The sequence below is a fragment of the Denticeps clupeoides genome, chromosome 13, assembly GCF_900700375.1.
Source record: "Denticeps clupeoides chromosome 13, fDenClu1.1, whole genome shotgun sequence".
NCBI classification, from domain to species: Eukaryota; Metazoa; Chordata; class Actinopteri; order Clupeiformes; family Denticipitidae; genus Denticeps; species Denticeps clupeoides.
Window position 1 is genome coordinate 7,581,070 of NC_041719.1, and position 16,628 is coordinate 7,597,697.

Below are 16,628 nucleotides of genomic sequence, written 5' to 3' on the forward strand. Positions count from 1 at the left end.
CGCCCACCGCCTCGTCGGTAAACCAGTCGCGCGGTGGGTTGGTTAGTTGGTTACTCTCTCTCTCTCTCTCTCTCTAGAACGCCCACCGCCTCGTCGGTAAACCAGTCGCGCGGTGGGTTGGTTAGTTGGTTACTCTCTCTCTCTCTCTCTCTCTCTCTGGAACGCCCACCGCCTCGTCGGTAAACCAGTCGCGCGGTGGGTTGGTTAGTTGGTTACTCTCTCTCTCTCTCTCTCTAGAACGCCCACCGCCTCGTCGGTAAACCAGTCGCGCGGTGGGTTGGTTAGTTGGTTACTCTCTCTCTCTCTCTCTCTCTCTCTCTAGAACGCCCACCGCCTCGTCGCGCCGCCCGCCCGCCGGCCGCCATTTTGTCGGGATATAAGGAAACTCGGCCGAGACGCGAACTCGCTTCTTCCACCGAGCTGCAGGTCCCCCTTTGTGCAATGGACGGGTAAGTTTTCGCCGCTGCTGTGCTTTGACAGCGGTTATTAGATGTTGTGGAGGAAGGGGGGGTTGAAAAGTAACAAAAAATGATAATATATGAAAACTAAATAATTAAAATTCACGCAACTCCGCCGAACGTGTTTGCACGTTGCGATGGAAACGAAACGTGGGAGTTGCGGGTCGGTTCTTAACGTCGCACACGACCAGGCTTTATTCCGCGGAACCTTTACTCAACTTTCCCGCCCCGAGTTAAAATCCGGCACGGTCGATAAAAGCGGCGATTTTTTTTACGGAACAACCGTGTTCCCGCTGGGTCGAAATGTTAACTTTTAACCCGACTTCGGGGGAGACGCGCGTGTGTGTGTGTGTGTGTGTTGAAACTCGGAGTGTTGGTTTTCGTGTCGTGTACACGTGTACTTCTGCTTTATTAAAAAAAAAAAAAAAAACCGCGACCGACGCTGGCGAGGTTTGCTAGCCTCCGAAATCCAGTCGGCGTTTTAGCGCGGCGCTAACCACCTGTGGCCGGAGCCGCCAAAAGCTGCGCGGTCTTCCTCTTTTCTTACTTCAAGAAAAAGAATCGTATTTGTTACCGGTCTTCATCCCAGCTCTCTTGTCACGATAAAGCGTTTCAAGCCAACTGTGTCGTGTGTGTGTGTGTGTGTGTGTGTGTGTGTGTGTACACAACACACACTCACAATATATATATATATATATATGTTTATATATGCAAATCTGCTTTTATAAATAATTTTTAAAAACAAATGTACTGTTTTATTCTCTTCTCCCCCCTACAGCCGCCTAGACACTGACTTGTATCCTATGGGATCCACTTACGCAGAACTCGAGTAAGTCCCTGTTTATCGACCATTTTCAACTTGAACTGTCCCAGGCCAGCATCTAGGCACCGGGTTCTACAAAAATAAAAAATAACGGAGAGAGTTCCCCGCATGCAGAGTTGCCTCTTTATTTTCGGGGAGCGTTTTGCCACACCGGGGCGTGGTAGGAATGGTCGAATTATCAGCATACCGGTGGTGTGTGCGGTTCTGTTAACCTCCTCGGTTTTATCCATTCTATGTTTCCAGCGATTAAGCTTGTTTTGGTTATTTTGGGATCAAACACACAGGACCTTTCTGTTATATATATTTGTGTCCGGGGTCCGAGCAAATCATGCAGTCAAGTGGCATGTTTTTTTGGGGGGAGAGAGTCTGGCACCAGGCTGCGTCTTCAGGAGAGAGCGAAGGAAACAGGAAGCGGTGGGTTAATCTTTAACCAGAATAGGGATCAGATTTCATACGTGGAGAGGAAATGGGAGTGAATTTAGAAAAGTACGTGGTGTAGGTTTAAAAAAAAAAAAAAAAAGTGCTTATGGCGACCTCCATCTTGTTTTTACCCGTTTAGTAAGAGATCTTCGGTCCTGTTTGGCTATGAGGATTGCACCATAGCTGAATAATCCATGTGTATTTTATTTCTGGCCATTACAGTCTCAGAAACTGCTACTCTTGTATAAGTGCTGACCTGGTGGCACCTTGTCCGGTGTCATGTTCTTCTTTTCAGTCGTATAAGATGCGAATCGTCTGATGTACTGCTCACTAATGTGTGTCCCCCACACATTCCTTTCTTCTCCTCTCTTCACAGCGTTGTTCACGATATCACAGTTGGTACAAAGGTAAGAACAGTTTTGCCCTTAAACATTCTTAACTGTAAGGCAAAAACAGGAGGGCTTATAGAGAGATTTTTTTTTTTTTTTTTTTACTTTTAAAAAGCATTTTTCCCCTTGCTGTCTTGCAATGTGATTGTCACTGTGGCATATCTATTTTATTAATCCTTTATTCTAGCAGCTTTAAATAGTGTAATGCAAGGTCCTGGGAATTCTTTTAATGAGCTGCTGCCTTCAACATTCCACAGCCTTTCAGATTATTATTATTACCACCACCACCCCCACTCCTCACTGCCATAGACAAAATCTATGGTATGCAGAAAACAAGACAGACCTTCAGTGTGCTGAACAAGCCCCTCCTACTCTTGTTCCTTGTCCCGGCCAACAGGATGGAGAGCATTTCATATACAACATCCCCGTTCCAAGTTATCATGCATCTTTACTATGAAGAAATGGCACCATCCTTATTGTATCGTAATATGCATATCATTACTGGGAAAAACAAATAGGATTGGAAATGGGAGTAATGACATGAATGAAATGTCATGGAAGGGGAAACTGGTTTGTCTCTTGGCCAAATCTAAAAATGAGAAGGTTGCAATTCGGGGCATTACTGAAACTCATTGAGAAGAACACATTGTCTAGTCCCCCCTTTTTTTTTTTTTTATGGGGGTTGGGGTCCGCTTACAGAAAACTGATTGTTTACCTGATAGTGGCCTCAACTCTAATGGGGATGAGAATATAATGAATGGATCCTATTCATAATATGCAAATATTGTCCCTCACCTCCCCATTCCAGCACACACAACGGTGCTGATTAGATAAGGCCGGATAGCAGAATGGCTGCTCGGATTAAAATGTAACCTGCGCCGTTGACTCGTGGATCTGGAAGTGGTATGTGGTTTTTAATTCGGAGCGGTCAGGATTATGAAGATTAGCAGCCGCTGCTTTATCTCAGAAGATGGGTAGGGGGGCCGCTCCAGCTGTCTCGTACCTGGATCTTTTTATTTTTATTTTTTTTTTCTCGAGAAGCGTAATTGGCAGGGAAAGGTACACCTGGCCATGAAAAGACAGCCGTCTTTGTGTATTCCGTCCGGCGGCCCCGGGGCGGGGTGGTGTTTCACTCACCTGTAGCCTTATCCAAGAGGTCGTCATGGTAAGTGAGTGGTATTTACAGCTGCCATGGCAACGACCCCCTTCCCCCTCTGCTTTGTGCTCCTCCAGTTTCTCCACACCTTTTATTATTATTCTGCCGCAAGCCGGTTTCAAGCGAGTTTTTTCGCCAAGTTTCGCCCCTGTGGAAAATCAAAGGGCTTTTTTTTTTTTTTTTTTTTGTTAAATTTAGTTTTTCTTTTTAGGGTTATTATAATTAAATAAAGTTGAGGGTAATTAGGCGAAACCTCTTTGTGAAGGACCGTTTTGTTCGAACAAGTTTCAGGTCAGATGCATGCCTTATGACCCGGCGGCGCCGTGCTCGGGAGCGAACGCTGAAAGCTGCACTTTTAAACAAGCTTACATTCTTGTACCAAAGCTCTTTAATGACCCTCAGCCCCCATTCTGCAGAGCCTACATATGGTTTTCATTGGGCGCTGTCGCAGCCGTGGAATTTTAAGTTTGTGCGGTGAAGTCCTTGCGTGCGCAGCGAGCCTCGCGTACGGAGCATGGATACGGGACGAGTCGAGAGATTCCGGTTTTTCCTTTAGTCTCGCGCATAGTTATACCAGTACAACACGCAATGACGTGCATCCTGAACTACTTCATTTTTGACCCTGCGTATGTAGTAGATTTGCAAGTTATTGAATAGGAAGCTTTTTTTTTTTGTTTTTGTGTGTATACGTGAGTCGTTTAGAATGTGTGTGTGTGTGTGTGTGTGTATGACTGCATGCTCCCACGTTTTCCTTTGCCTGCCCACTCATTCCTGCAGCTTGACGACCCATAAACCTTTACCTCCTCCCTTGTCTTTTGTGGCGTCTGCTCCCCTCCATTAAAACTTGCCTGTCAGGCAAGCGGATTGTGGGGGTTGATCTCTGACCCCACCCTTCCTGAGGCAGGGCCTGTGGCATGCCTGCTCTAACACAGGAAGTTACAACATCCCTCCATTGAATTTCCCTTGGATTCCTGTTTTTTTTTTTTTTTTTTTTTGTTTGCTTGGTCTATTTCCTATTCCAGGATAAACTGTTCAGACAGTGCCTTATTTGGGCTTTTTGGGACACTCGTGGTTCAGAGACGCTGCAGTTTTCATTGCATTCCACCACCCCCTACCAAAACGCACCGGATTTACTGATATTGGTATGGGTTTGAATTGCAGAGGATCCTGAGATTCACACTAAATTGTTATCATGGATCCCTGACACTTCACTGCTCATTTTGTTTTTTTTTTTTTCTTACATTGCAGGACAGCATTTTCTTTTTAGTAGTTTAAGTTGCGTAACTGGAAATACTGGTTTTATTTGACTGTAAGTATTATATGGGTGTGGGCATTTTTCAAATGACTCCTTTCTTCACTTCTCCTGTAGAGAGGATCCGACGAGCTGTTCTCTTGCGTTTCAAACGGGCCGTATATCATGGCCAGTTCAGCAGGTTTGTATGGTAATCAACCCCCTTATTTTTTTTTTCCCTCCTTGCATTCAATAATTTTTCTACAACTTAAATATTGCTGACATGAATCTAAACCCTCTTTAAAAATGATCTATTACTGTAGCTAATGGAAATGACAGCAAGAAGTTCAAAGGGGACATTAGGAGTCCTGGGATCCCGTCCCGTGTCATACATGTTCGCAAGCTCCCTAGTGACATTACTGAAGCTGAAGTTATCTCCCTGGGTCTGCCCTTTGGCAAAGTCACCAACCTTCTCATGCTGAAAGGAAAGAACCAGGTATTTCTTTCACTTAATATGTTTAAGACACTTAAAGTTATGTCTGCATTTGTTAAGGCATATTTTGGTTTGCAATGGTTGTTATTTCTGTGTATTTAGGCCTTCCTTGAGATGAATTCTGAAGAGGCGGCCCAGACCATGGTCAGCTACTATTCATCAGTCACTCCAGTCGTCAGGAATCACCCAGTCTACATGCAGTTTTCCAATCATAAAGAGTTGAAGACTGACAACTCTCCTAATCAAGTGGTATGGCTCCATTTCTTATTTTTTTAAAGTATGAAAAGTTGCACTCAGAAAGTTAAAGGCCACATTCAATTTGACATTTTGAATTACTGGCCGGTGTTCCTCCTTGTCTTAATTAAAAATAGTCTTCCACGTGTCATGGTGTTTTACATCATGCGGCCATGAGGAGTCCTCTCCCATTGGTTTAAACACCGTTTTCTAGGAGACCTCATGCTGCTTGCAACCAACACATTCCACAGCTGCATCCCATTTCCCTCCACCCCCTGGCGCTCTTCAATTCTCACTCTTCTCGCTGGAGCCCACTGGGGTTATATAAATGTTCTGAATGTTTGCGGGCATCCAGCGTTCGGGGATGTTTGAGTAAATTTCCTGTTTAGTTTAACTTCCCTCCGAGTGCCTTGTGATGTACAGACGCTCTGCTAATGAAGGGGTGCCTATTTTTCATTTGAAGGGCTCTGCAAGCATGCAGACTTACTTATTGAATGATCATTGTCTCTGAGGGTTTACCTTCATATTTTCCACAGAGAGCCCAGGCTGCCCTGCAGGCGGTAAACGCTGTTCAGACTGGTGGAATGACCATTGCCGGCATCGACGCCACAGGTATGGGTGGCCCAAGCCCAGTGCTGCGGGTCATTGTGGAGAACCTTCTGTACCCAGTTACTCTTGATGTGCTGCACCAGGTACTCCATCCTCTTCCTGAATTTCATTCATTATCTGTTACTATTAATACTTAAAATTTAAGGGATTCTAATTGAATAATTTTCCTCCCATTAGATCTTTTCTAAGTTTGGCACAGTGTTGAAGGTTATCACATTTACCAAAAACAACCAGTTTCAAGCCCTCCTTCAGTATGCAGATGGTCTGACTTCTCAGCATGCAAAACTTGTAAGTGGCGCCTTCTAGTGGTCAGCTAACGTCACCTGTACACAAGCACATGTCTGACTTAAGACTCCTGTTTTTGTGGGACCAGGCCTTGGACGGCCAGAATATCTACAATGCTTGTTGCACTTTACGTATCAGTTTCTCCAAACTGACCAGTCTGAATGTGAAATACAACAATGACAAAAGTCGTGACTACACGCGGCCAGACCTGCCCACAGGTGATGGTCAGCCTCCCCTCGAACATCAAGCCATGGCCGCTGCTTTTGGTAAGGGCACACATTGCCAGCCTTTGTCATAATATTTCTTTGTTCCTATTTGTTCACCCCCTTTTTGTCTTTTTTCCACTTTCTAGCAGCTCCAGGGATCATTTCAGCATCACCATTTGCTGGAGCTCATGCCTTTCCCCCTGCTTTTGCCATTCAGCAGGCTGCAGGTAGCTACAAGCTGCTTTGCCTATTACATTACTTAACGTTCCGTGAACCACAACCCTTTTAAATATTGTAAATTACATTTACATCTTTCAGTTGTATTTCTTATTGTGTGGTAGGGTTGGCTATGCCCGGGGTTCCTGGTGCCCTGGCTTCTCTGGCCATTCCTGGAGCGGCGGCGGCGGCAGCGGCCGCCGCAGCGGCTGGCAGGCTGGCCTTCCCCACCCTCTCTGCCGGCCACTGCGTCATGCTGGTCAGCAACCTCAACCCGGAGGTCAGACGCTCATTTTTGTTTATTACGATCATTTCGTACTCTGATAATGAAGGAAGATGTCAGTCCAGGAGTCCTGGCCATCTTAATTTAGCCTTTTCATAGTCTTCTATTGGCAACTGTTTACGTTTCATAGTAGTTTCTTCTGCCTGAATTTTTATCATTACTTACCAGAAACTGGATTTTTTTTTTTTCTTTTTCTGCCACCATTCTGCATGTCTGCATTTCACTGAAGTGTCTAATAGACTTCAGGAGTGTTGTAGGCTTGGTCCAGTAGTTGAGCCATAAATGAGTAAGGATTTTAGCTAATTGTCTCATATTTTCTTTATGAAGTTATACTTTTGTTCTGTTTTCATAATGAACCATGTGATTTATTTTTTTTCTGCTGAACACCTTCATATTTCTTTGTGTATACTGACCTTGTTTTTTTTTACCTCCCTTTCTCTTGTTTGTCTCCCACCCCATTCCCCATCCTCCCTCTCTCCTTTTGTTGTTTTTAATATCCTGGCCTCTTGCCGACTGGCTGCACGCACACATGTTCTCCCTCCTCTCATCTGCGTTCTGTGTACATATCCAAAATGTCACATGACCACACGGTCACTGGTAACCTCACACACAACGTGACGCCCACACTTTCACTACACTCCTCATTCATCATCTCCATCACCATCCCCCACCCTCTCGTCTGCTCCCAATTTATTTATTAACCATCTCCATGATCCAACCACCGTTTTTCGCCATTTCCCGTGGATCTGCCCCGCTGTGGAATATGTTGAACCTCCATTCTCCTGCCTCCGATCTTTTCCTGTCCCTTCCTCCCTCCGCTGCCTTCCTCTGCTGTCCTCTAAAGAGAGTTACGCCCCAATGCCTCTTTATTCTTTTCGGTATGTTACCCTTTAGCTTCTTTTTTTAATATTAATTTACTCATTTGCTCAGTTTTCTTTTAGTTTTCATTTCAAGTTAATGCATTTTATTGACTGGTGTGTGTTTTTTGTGTGTTCCATTTTTATTTATTTATTTTCTTGCTTGTTAGGGACATGAACAGCATGCTTAGTTTGTAGGTAAATTTGATGCGTTCACATGTTGACTATAATGTATATGTTTCATAGAACCAGGGCACAAACATCACCTGAACATTGATGTGGCAAGTTATGTAATGAAACTGTAAAAATAATTCGAGCAACATGTGAAACGCACGTTTAATGTCTTAAATGCATTCATTTGCACGATTCAAAAGAAATATGCTAGACAGACATTTTACTTATTGCTGTGCCTTAAATGATCGGTGAAAAACACAGTATTGTGTTCTTCAGCTTTAAAATGTTAATGCATTTTCACACAATACTTTTATTTATTTATTTTGCTTTTGAGGACCAGATTCTCCAAAGCGTATTTGCATGCTTGTGCGTTTTGTAATGCGTGTATTTAGTCTCTTGCCCTGTAATTGCTTTGTTTTAAAGTTCAGTCTAAAGGCTGTATTTTTAACATGGCACACAAAAAAGGTCCTACTGTCTGGAGGGGGTCACAGTTGCTTAAATATCAAGTGCCCACTGAACAGACATTAAGTAAACTGGGAAGTGCTGTTTTTGGGTTAATTCTTTGCTTTAATTTGTGTCCACAGCACCAAATCTTGTTTGTGCTGTGTTGAACATTTAAAATACAGCCCCTGTGTATGTCAGAATCTATTCTGGCTTAGTTTATGTTCTCAGTGATTTTCTGTTGTAAAGAATTATCTTCAACTTCGTTTTAATTTCACTACTTAACTCAGCTTAGACTCTTGCTCTGGCCACTGTGGCTCCTACACCAGCTACAACAATACCTCCACAAAGTTCCCTCATTTCCTTCAACTTTCATAGAAGCAGAATTTTAACTTTTTTTAAAACATGTTTAGTGGTTTTATCAGTGCACACTTAGGCTTCTAGAATTTACTAATATTTTTGCTGTGTTAAATAGGCACACTCAACTCCTTTTCTATCCTCTTTATATGCAGGTGTCTATGGTGATGTGATAAGGGTGAAGATTCTCTTCAACAAGAAGGAGAATGCGCTGGTTCAAATGTCAGATGGAACACAGGCACAGCTAGGTAAATCAGATATATTTTCTAAAACTACAAAGTCACAGGTTCAAATCCCGCTTTCTACCATTTGTGCCCCTGAGCAAGACACTTAACCCTGAGTGTCTCCAGGGTGTCTGTCCCTGTAACTACGGATTTTATAAGAACTTTAACTGTGTCATTTCAGCTATGAGCCACTTAAATGGGCAGAAGCTGCATGGGAAACCAATGCGCATCACGCTGTCAAAGCATACCAATGTTCAGCTGCCTCGGGAGGGCCACGAGGACCAGGGCCTCACAAAGGACTACAGCAACTCGCCGCTACACAGGTTCAAGAAACCGGGATCCAAGAACTATTCTAACATTTTTCCACCTTCAGCGACCTTGCATCTGTCCAACATTCCGTAAGTCTTAATATTTTTATATAATTTTCCCTACCTCTGCAAAAATTACAATGAGTCTTCCCTTTTAACTGGTGTCTGTAATTCTATTTTTAGGCCATCCGTGGTTGAGGAGGACCTTAAAATGCTGTTTGCAAGCACTGGGGCCATTGTAAAGGGGTTCAAGTTCTTTCAGTATGTTTTATTTATTGATTATTTTTTTGATTCAGAAAACAGAATTGTGTTTTATTAATCCTTGCACTTTGCAGAAAAGACCGCAAGATGGCGCTAATCCAGATGGGCTCTGTGGAGGAAGCAATCCAGTGCCTCATTGAATTCCACAATCACGATCTTGGTGAAAACCACCATCTCAGAGTGTCCTTCTCCAAATCCACCATTTAAGAAGACAGAGGAGTGAAACTGCCATTTCAGACGCGTATGTCTGTGACATGGTGGAAATAGACTGCTGTATCAGGAAGCCTTGACCACAAAACTCACATGTCATTCCTCCTTTGTATTTATGATCAGGATTTTTTTTTTTAAATGAATTTTAGATTCCAATTCCAATCTCACTTCCATGGGTATTCATGTTCATGTTATAAGAAGCCTTAACATACCAGTTTGTCCTGGTTTTTGGGGACAAATACCAATTGGTGTACTTCAGAAGTACCTTTCGCAGTTGTCTATTGTGCCTTGGTCCAGATCTTTATCTTCAGAACATTCCACACCAGTCCCTCAGAGCATACTGGTCTTAATTGTATAGCCTTTGAAAGCTAGGGGTGACTTTTTATTTCTCCATATGATTCAGAGCATTCATGCCATAAGGCCATTATTCTCCCTAAAATAACTAGAAATTGCCTTTTGTTTTCTGTGCTTTTTAAGTATGAAAAACCCTTGTATCTGGTTTCTTTAAACTTATATTAATCACGTATATACTGTAAGTTTAGATAAGAAATGTTTACATTCCATTTTATTGTTTGAAGTTATGCAATCATTTTTGTAAAATTTTGATGTCAATGTTTTCATTCCAATCAGTGTCCTTGGTCATAGCATGTTGGCCAGTGGTATATACATGTATACTGTCTGATCTGATGCTTGTCTTTTGACATGCTCAGTCACGGAAGTGTTCTGTCTGTGTGCCGTGTATATTTGTCATGACCGTTATTCTGTTACTGTGTCCGTACAGTTATACATACAGCTCAAAACCAAAGGTGCCCAGAGGTCGGACTTTCCGCTGAGGGGGTATATTAAGTCCGGACTTAATGTGGTGGTGAACCATGAACTGAAATCCTGTGTCCCAAATAAGGAGGACTCTTCAGTCTTAGTCTGTTTAAACAGGTCTCTGTTTACAGCAAGCTGCAACTTGTGGTTTACCTGCTTATTCCAGTTTCTTTGATTACTCTGATCAGGAAGTACATTTTGTTTTGAGTGTTAAATCTGTGCTTCTGTGAAATTTGGCTAAATTGATTTTTTTTTTTTTTTTTGGTCTTTGTTGCAAGCCCCCCCCACATGTTTAATAATTTGGTATACATATTGCACTATATGTAGTCCTATGTGCACCTAACATTGGCAGTTGTTTTATGATTAAGCATACTTGCACAGCCTAATAATCATTGCATCCTCATGTCAAGAATATCTGCCTTATCATTTAAGTGCTATTACAAGCAGGGCATTGGGTGTATATAAGAATTTTGTACCACAGATAAATAAGGCATCATGTAAATCAGAACCATTCGCATGATTTGGATTTTTTTTTTTTTTTTTTTACGAATTTTATGATCATCTTTCTTTCATATGTAGAAACTGTATTTTTCTAGATATTACTGCAATAAATCACGACTCTGTTCCCACACTCTCGTAGGGTGTTTTTTTTTGGACCTTGCACACTGAGGTCGGATTATGGAGGCGCGTATACAATCCACTATTGTTTTATTGTTCCCTGTCCACATTGAGTTATTTTGCGTTGCTCTTCCGTAAAAACACCGGCACATAAGAGTCCAGAACACGTTTCCTACCGAACGCTAGATGGTGTTACACCAAGAGACGTCATTTCTGCGCACTTACCATAACCATCGTTGCCATATCCACATATATTAAGCGTTTTTTTTAATAATTTCAATTCTTTTCAATCTCTGTGCCGGGTTGTGGTCTTTACTTAGTGTACTTATTATACTTTAAATGTATGTCTTCACTTCCTATCGCAAAAACAAAAAGCTTGACATTGAACTTTTTTCTTTCTAAACGGGTGAAGCACTTTTTAAATAAATTCAGAATATTTGAAGACACAAGTTAATACCTAACAATTTAGTGGACATTTGTTACAAATGAACTCAGCCAAGGGACCATTTCATAAAGTTTATGGAACACCTTAACTAAATAAAGGGTTGTTTCCTTTGCGAGATCTGGCAACACCGCGGTCCACAACAACCAGGAACAGGATGACCGTGAGGCAGGAGGTAGAAACTTACTCCTCCTCCATTAATTAACGATTCCTCGCGTTAAAAGATCCGAAATGAACGCGTTTGTGACGGCCGCGCCCGTCGTCTGGTGTCTCTTCAACGTCGCGCTCACGGCCACGTCGCCGACGTTGACCGCCAAAGCTCCGGCAGGGAGAGTACGCGGCTCTGCGGCCACCAATGGCTCCCTGGCGGGGAACGGCACCTCCGTGACCCACGGAGAGAACGCGATGAACTTCAACGTGGACGGCAACATGATCCAGAGGGCGCTGTACGTGCTCATCGGCATCACCATGATCGGGGTTCTCTATTTTCTCGTGAGGGCTGTACGGTGAGTGTTGCGATATAGAGTCTTGTGGGCTACTTTACAACCCTGATCATGTTTCGGGTGATATGGAACGTGTTCGTAACGTCTTAGTAACGTTTGGGGTGACAGTGGCATTTTTGATGACATATGTGTCCATGCCAACAAAGTTACAGGTTTCAACCCAACTTAAGACTCTTCACCCTTAATTACTGTAAGTGGTTCACCAATTTTCTTGTCACCTCCCCCCATCTGATAAGAAAATATTAAGCAGAGTTGGCAAAGTTGCTTTGGGAGCAAAAAAACGGGGCAGCAGTGACATAGCAGGGAAGGAAGCGGACTCGTAAGCGAAGGGTTGCAGGTTCAAATCCCCAACTGCCAAAGTGCCACGATGTCCCCCGGCACCACTCACTGCTCCCCGGGCGCCTGTCATTGCTGCACACTGCCCACCAGGGTGATTGGTTGCACGCAGAGGACTCATTTCATTGTGTGTCACCGTGAGAGACACAATGACAAGAACTTCAATTTCACTTTAATATTGATAATATATCTCCCTTTTCTCCTAGTAGGCATTCCTTTTTTCCTCCTGTCTTGTAGCTCCATCCTCAGCATCCTTCTCCCGACATACTTACATTTACAGCATTTACCAGACACCCATATCCAGAACGACTTACAATCAGTAGTTACAGGGACAGTCCCCCCCGAGGCAACTTTGGGTTAAGTGTCTTGCTCAGGGACACAATGGTATTAAGTTGGATTTGAACCTGGGTCTTCTGGTTCACAGGCAAGTGTGTTAACCACTAGGCTACTACCACCTACTCAGTGTCTCTCCTCTGTACGTGTCCAAACCAATGCAATCTAGACTTTGACTTTGATCTTTGACTGTGTCTCCAAAACATTGAACCCTAGCATCTTAATATTGATATGATGTACTGAAATGTAAAAAATGAACAAACACACAAAATTTTTTAACAAATCTAGTTGTGGTTTCATGACCTCAGGTACTGTTCTTTTTGTTTTAGATTGAAGAAAACTCCGCAGAGGAAGAAATACGGCCTTCTGTCGAATTATGATGACAGTGTGGAGATGGGCGCACTGAATAGCGATGACGATGACACGACTGTGTATGAGGCCAAATCCTTGAGAAGGTGAAAAACGTACAGAAAGTACAAAGCCACATCAGTTAGAATTATAATAAATAATATCTCTTTAACAATGGTCAGAAACCCTGTGAGCAAATGGATTGCAACTGTGTACAATAAAAGCAAACATTCAAAGCATATCTGCAAGATAAATGCACTTAATAAGGTTTGCAGGTACCAGGTTATTTAACTGGCCACTTTCACGGTTATTGAACTTTTTGAGTGTTGCCTCAGTTTACAGTATTCGATTACCGTATTGCATGCAAATCACATATTTCCATAACCTTAAAGTAAATATATTTTTCCAGCATATTATTCATAATGCAATAAATGAGGCTGTCCTGGTTTTGCCATGGATGCTTTTGTAAGCCCTTCTGGCTTTTGAGTCAGAGTGATTACAGTATTTGTCTGGTGACCTGGACCTTGGACACGTCGACACAAACGAATATGCTAGTTTGTTTGTTTTTATCTGTTTTATCTAGATGAGCCCTGGATCATCTGAGGAGGACAGGGACCAGAGACATTCCCATTTGTTTTGCCTTAAATGACCATCTGGATGGTTTGGACTGTATTGTTTAAACCAAATGGATCATCATGTGCCATCGGGGTCACCCACAGTGACAAATGCACAACACTGAACATGAGTGTTGTTCCAAACTCGTCTGTCTGTGCCATTTTCATATCATTCGATCAGTTTCAGCGACTGCCTAAACCTATTTTTTGAGCTTCACATCCTTCACGGTGTCCAATGCAACGCTGACCATTTATTTGAAAGCATGCCAAAATCACTTGTTACATTTTCATGTACGCCATGCCAGGTGCCTTGTCAAAAGCTGTGTTACTAACCACATTTCAGAGCTCATCTGACTGCAGTGGTGCAATACGAGGCACTGGTTTAATAATAGGAATCTTCAGCAGTACTCTTTGTTTCACTCTTAACATCCTTGGTGTTCCTTTGCAGCGCTTGCTAGTTCCCTTTTGAGGTCAATATGATGTGCTTTTTTACAAAACGAATAACCACTTTGCAATGTCTCCAGTGCCAATTCATACTGTATTTTTTAAACTCTGGATCCAGGGATTATTATCTTTTTCTTAAGGAAACTGTATAGGCATAGGAGTGTTTAAGATTGTATTTGGTCCGGAACAATTGTTAATGTCAAGAGTTTACAGCTGTCAAATCAAACAGAGGTTACAAAGCCAAAGTATTGAATTGTGCAAAACGGGATTATTATCATCCCTTAGATGTTGCAGCATTCTCCTGACAGACCCAGCACTTTATGTCCCCATGAATCTTGGTTAATCGTAATAAATTGTGACACGGGGAGCACATGAGTAATGAGACACTAATCTGAACGTATTTATTGAGCCAGGTCCCACTGAGTTTTCTAACCCTTGTCTTGAGTGACAAACGCCAGAGTGGTGGGGGATCCCACGAAGTAACCCATCACAGTGACAACGTTGATTAACCATCTTTTTACAAGATGCCGCTGTCTTTCATTGTCTATTTGCTTTCATGAAAAGTTCCATACAGTTTTATGTAAATTATGCATTTGCTCAGTTCATGCTCTCTGGTGAAAGCATGTATTTTTTTATGGATAACAGAAGGACCACTAGGTTTTGGGCCAAATATTGAACTTGAGAATTTTTTTTTCTCTGATTCCTGTGTCTGATGTGTATGAATTGTCAGATGTTCTTAACCAGATTGACAATCGACAGTTTCTCCTGCACTTCTTATAGTATAAGTGAACAAATCTTGGCCGAATGCATTTTTTTCAAATAAGAGGCATGTGTGTGCTAAATTAGCAGATCCTTATTAGGTTAGTTACACCAATCTCTGTAGATGTGGAAGAGCAGGGTATGTTATTGAAATGTGACTCCTCCTCAGGGGTTGATTATATAGTCAAATAAATCCCATCATCTTTTCTCAAAATGACTGCGTGTGTTTTTGAAGACAATGACATGCAAAAATGAATAATAAGCATCCCTGTCAAATGTTCATTTTGTCCATCAAGCTGGCTATAGCCTGCAGGGGATTAGTAGTTATGGCTGGAGTTCGAATATTCACCCTTGGTTTGTGTGGCCTTCTTCAGGTTGCACAAATCCAAAGATTTCAAATCCAATCCCTGTTTTTGGCTGTACAGGCCTGAGGGCGTTTCCCTGTGGAGTGGAATGGATTCTTTTTTTTTTCAACCTAACATCATCAAGTGGCATTGTTTTCTCATGTCTTAGTTCAAATGACTTTCAAAACTCACAAGCTCACATCCAGTTTTCTGCTCCTGCCATTCCACCACATGCAGCCAACCAGAGCCACTCAACCCCTCCCCTTACCCAGAACGAACCTTCCTTCTCTATTCCTGAACCACTTACCCACTACTTGACCCCGATGCCCCCCTGTGCCATGATGTTCAATTACCGCCCTCATTTTCATTCTCAACGGCTGTGCTGGTTCTGCTTTGTTTCACTGCCCCAGGCTACTCTTCAGGACACTGCCTGCTTTCTCCATCCCACCTGCACATTCACTTTTCAAGCAGGAGGTCTTGATCTCAATCGAATCTCCCCTGAAAGCTTTGGCACATTTAGTATCTCTGTCCTAACTGAGGAACTTCGCTTCAGGCCATGTTAATACAGACTTTACCCAATGACAGATAATGGGCACCAGGTGGCGCCCTCACTCCACCCAAGCCTTCCCCCGCCCCGAAATGTGGCCTGCAGCTGTTGTGAAATGAGTGAGCAGATTCCGGTGGTTCAGCCGGGTGAATTAGGCTGTAATGTTCATTAAATATATCGTACGCGGGCCCGCCGCCATATGTTCCTCCGCCCTTTTCATGTCGAGGCAATGATTTGTCATCATGCGAGAAGCCTTATTACTGACATGAGGTCCAGGGTTCAGATTCATCTTAATAAAATATCCATAACAAATACATCAACCTGTCTGTTCTAATATGTGGAGTAAAGAGAAAAAAAAGTTCCTTTATTTATCCTATACGTAGGATTAAAGTGCACCGCTTACCTGTTTAAATATATCAGCATAAATGAATGACATGAAATGACCAATTAATTTTAAATGATTGTGTGTTCTTGTTGAAATAGGAAATGGGTGCCTGGGTCTATCCATAACACGCAGTTTCACACAATTTTCTTGGTGGAAAAGTGGAATTTCTTTTTCCAAAGACAAATTGTTTTGGAAAGGATTCAGCGATTCAGGCTCATGTTAAACATGGCAACCTTTTTAAATGTAGGTGAACAAACAGATGAATGATAAAATGAATGATGGTTCTAAACTATAGAACATATGTCAATAAACAGAAACTGAGGTGCAGCAATATGCACAGTTGGACATGCATAATGTGGACGTTCTTTTTTCGTATTCTAAATGCTTCCCCCCTAGCTGTTTAATGTCTGCCTTCACAGTTGGTTACCTCTGCAACAGTCCCAATTCCAAATGGCAACTCTCCCAAATGAAGCAAATGCTGAAGTGCAAGTGGCGAGGATTCTG

General features: G+C 42.5%; 2 protein-coding genes across 5 annotated transcripts; both read left to right on the forward strand.

Annotated features, from left to right (window-relative positions):
• The first annotated feature begins 349 nt into the window (after positions 1 to 349).
• On the forward strand, positions 350 to 11,080 carry ptbp1b (polypyrimidine tract binding protein 1b). 4 transcript variants are annotated; one of them, XM_029000866.1, is made up of 16 exons: positions 350 to 449; positions 1,237 to 1,287; positions 2,078 to 2,108; positions 4,616 to 4,688; positions 4,801 to 4,973; positions 5,073 to 5,219; positions 5,741 to 5,896; positions 5,991 to 6,101; positions 6,187 to 6,364; positions 6,451 to 6,531; positions 6,646 to 6,800; positions 7,648 to 7,681; positions 8,788 to 8,880; positions 9,038 to 9,254; positions 9,348 to 9,425; positions 9,500 to 11,080. In XM_029000866.1, the coding sequence occupies exons 1-16, from the start codon at positions 442 to 444 to the stop codon at positions 9,630 to 9,632; spliced, it is 1,719 nt and encodes a 572-aa protein (XP_028856699.1). In that variant the 5' UTR covers positions 350 to 441; the 3' UTR covers positions 9,633 to 11,080. The 4 variants fall into 4 exon arrangements, with proteins under 4 accessions (XP_028856699.1, XP_028856700.1, XP_028856701.1 ...); XM_029000867.1 differs by having other exon boundaries at positions 6,454 to 6,531; XM_029000868.1 differs by having other exon boundaries at positions 4,616 to 4,679.
• A 576-nt stretch (positions 11,081 to 11,656) lies between these two features.
• Positions 11,657 to 15,062, forward strand: fam174c (family with sequence similarity 174 member C). Its single transcript, XM_029001241.1, has 3 exons — positions 11,657 to 12,017; positions 13,013 to 13,138; positions 13,615 to 15,062. The coding sequence occupies exons 1-3, from the start codon at positions 11,743 to 11,745 to the stop codon at positions 13,616 to 13,618; spliced, it is 405 nt and encodes a 134-aa protein (XP_028857074.1). The 5' UTR covers positions 11,657 to 11,742; the 3' UTR covers positions 13,619 to 15,062.
• The last annotated feature ends 1,566 nt before the right edge of the window (positions 15,063 to 16,628 follow it).

Bases quoted from the DNA above. Each gene is read 5' to 3' on its own strand.
- fam174c (XM_029001241.1), top strand. From the start codon at position 11,743: ATGAACGCGTTTGTGACGGCCGCGCCCGTCGTCTGGTGTCTCTTCAAC. The intron at 12,018-13,012 runs GTGAGTGTTGCG...TTTTTGTTTTAG, and splicing joins TTTCTCGTGAGGGCTGTACG to ATTGAAGAAAACTCCGCAGA.
- ptbp1b (XM_029000866.1), top strand. The intron at 9,255-9,347 runs GTAAGTCTTAAT...TTCTATTTTTAG, and splicing joins TTGCATCTGTCCAACATTCC to GCCATCCGTGGTTGAGGAGG. The intron at 9,426-9,499 runs GTATGTTTTATT...TGCACTTTGCAG, and splicing joins AAGGGGTTCAAGTTCTTTCA to AAAAGACCGCAAGATGGCGC.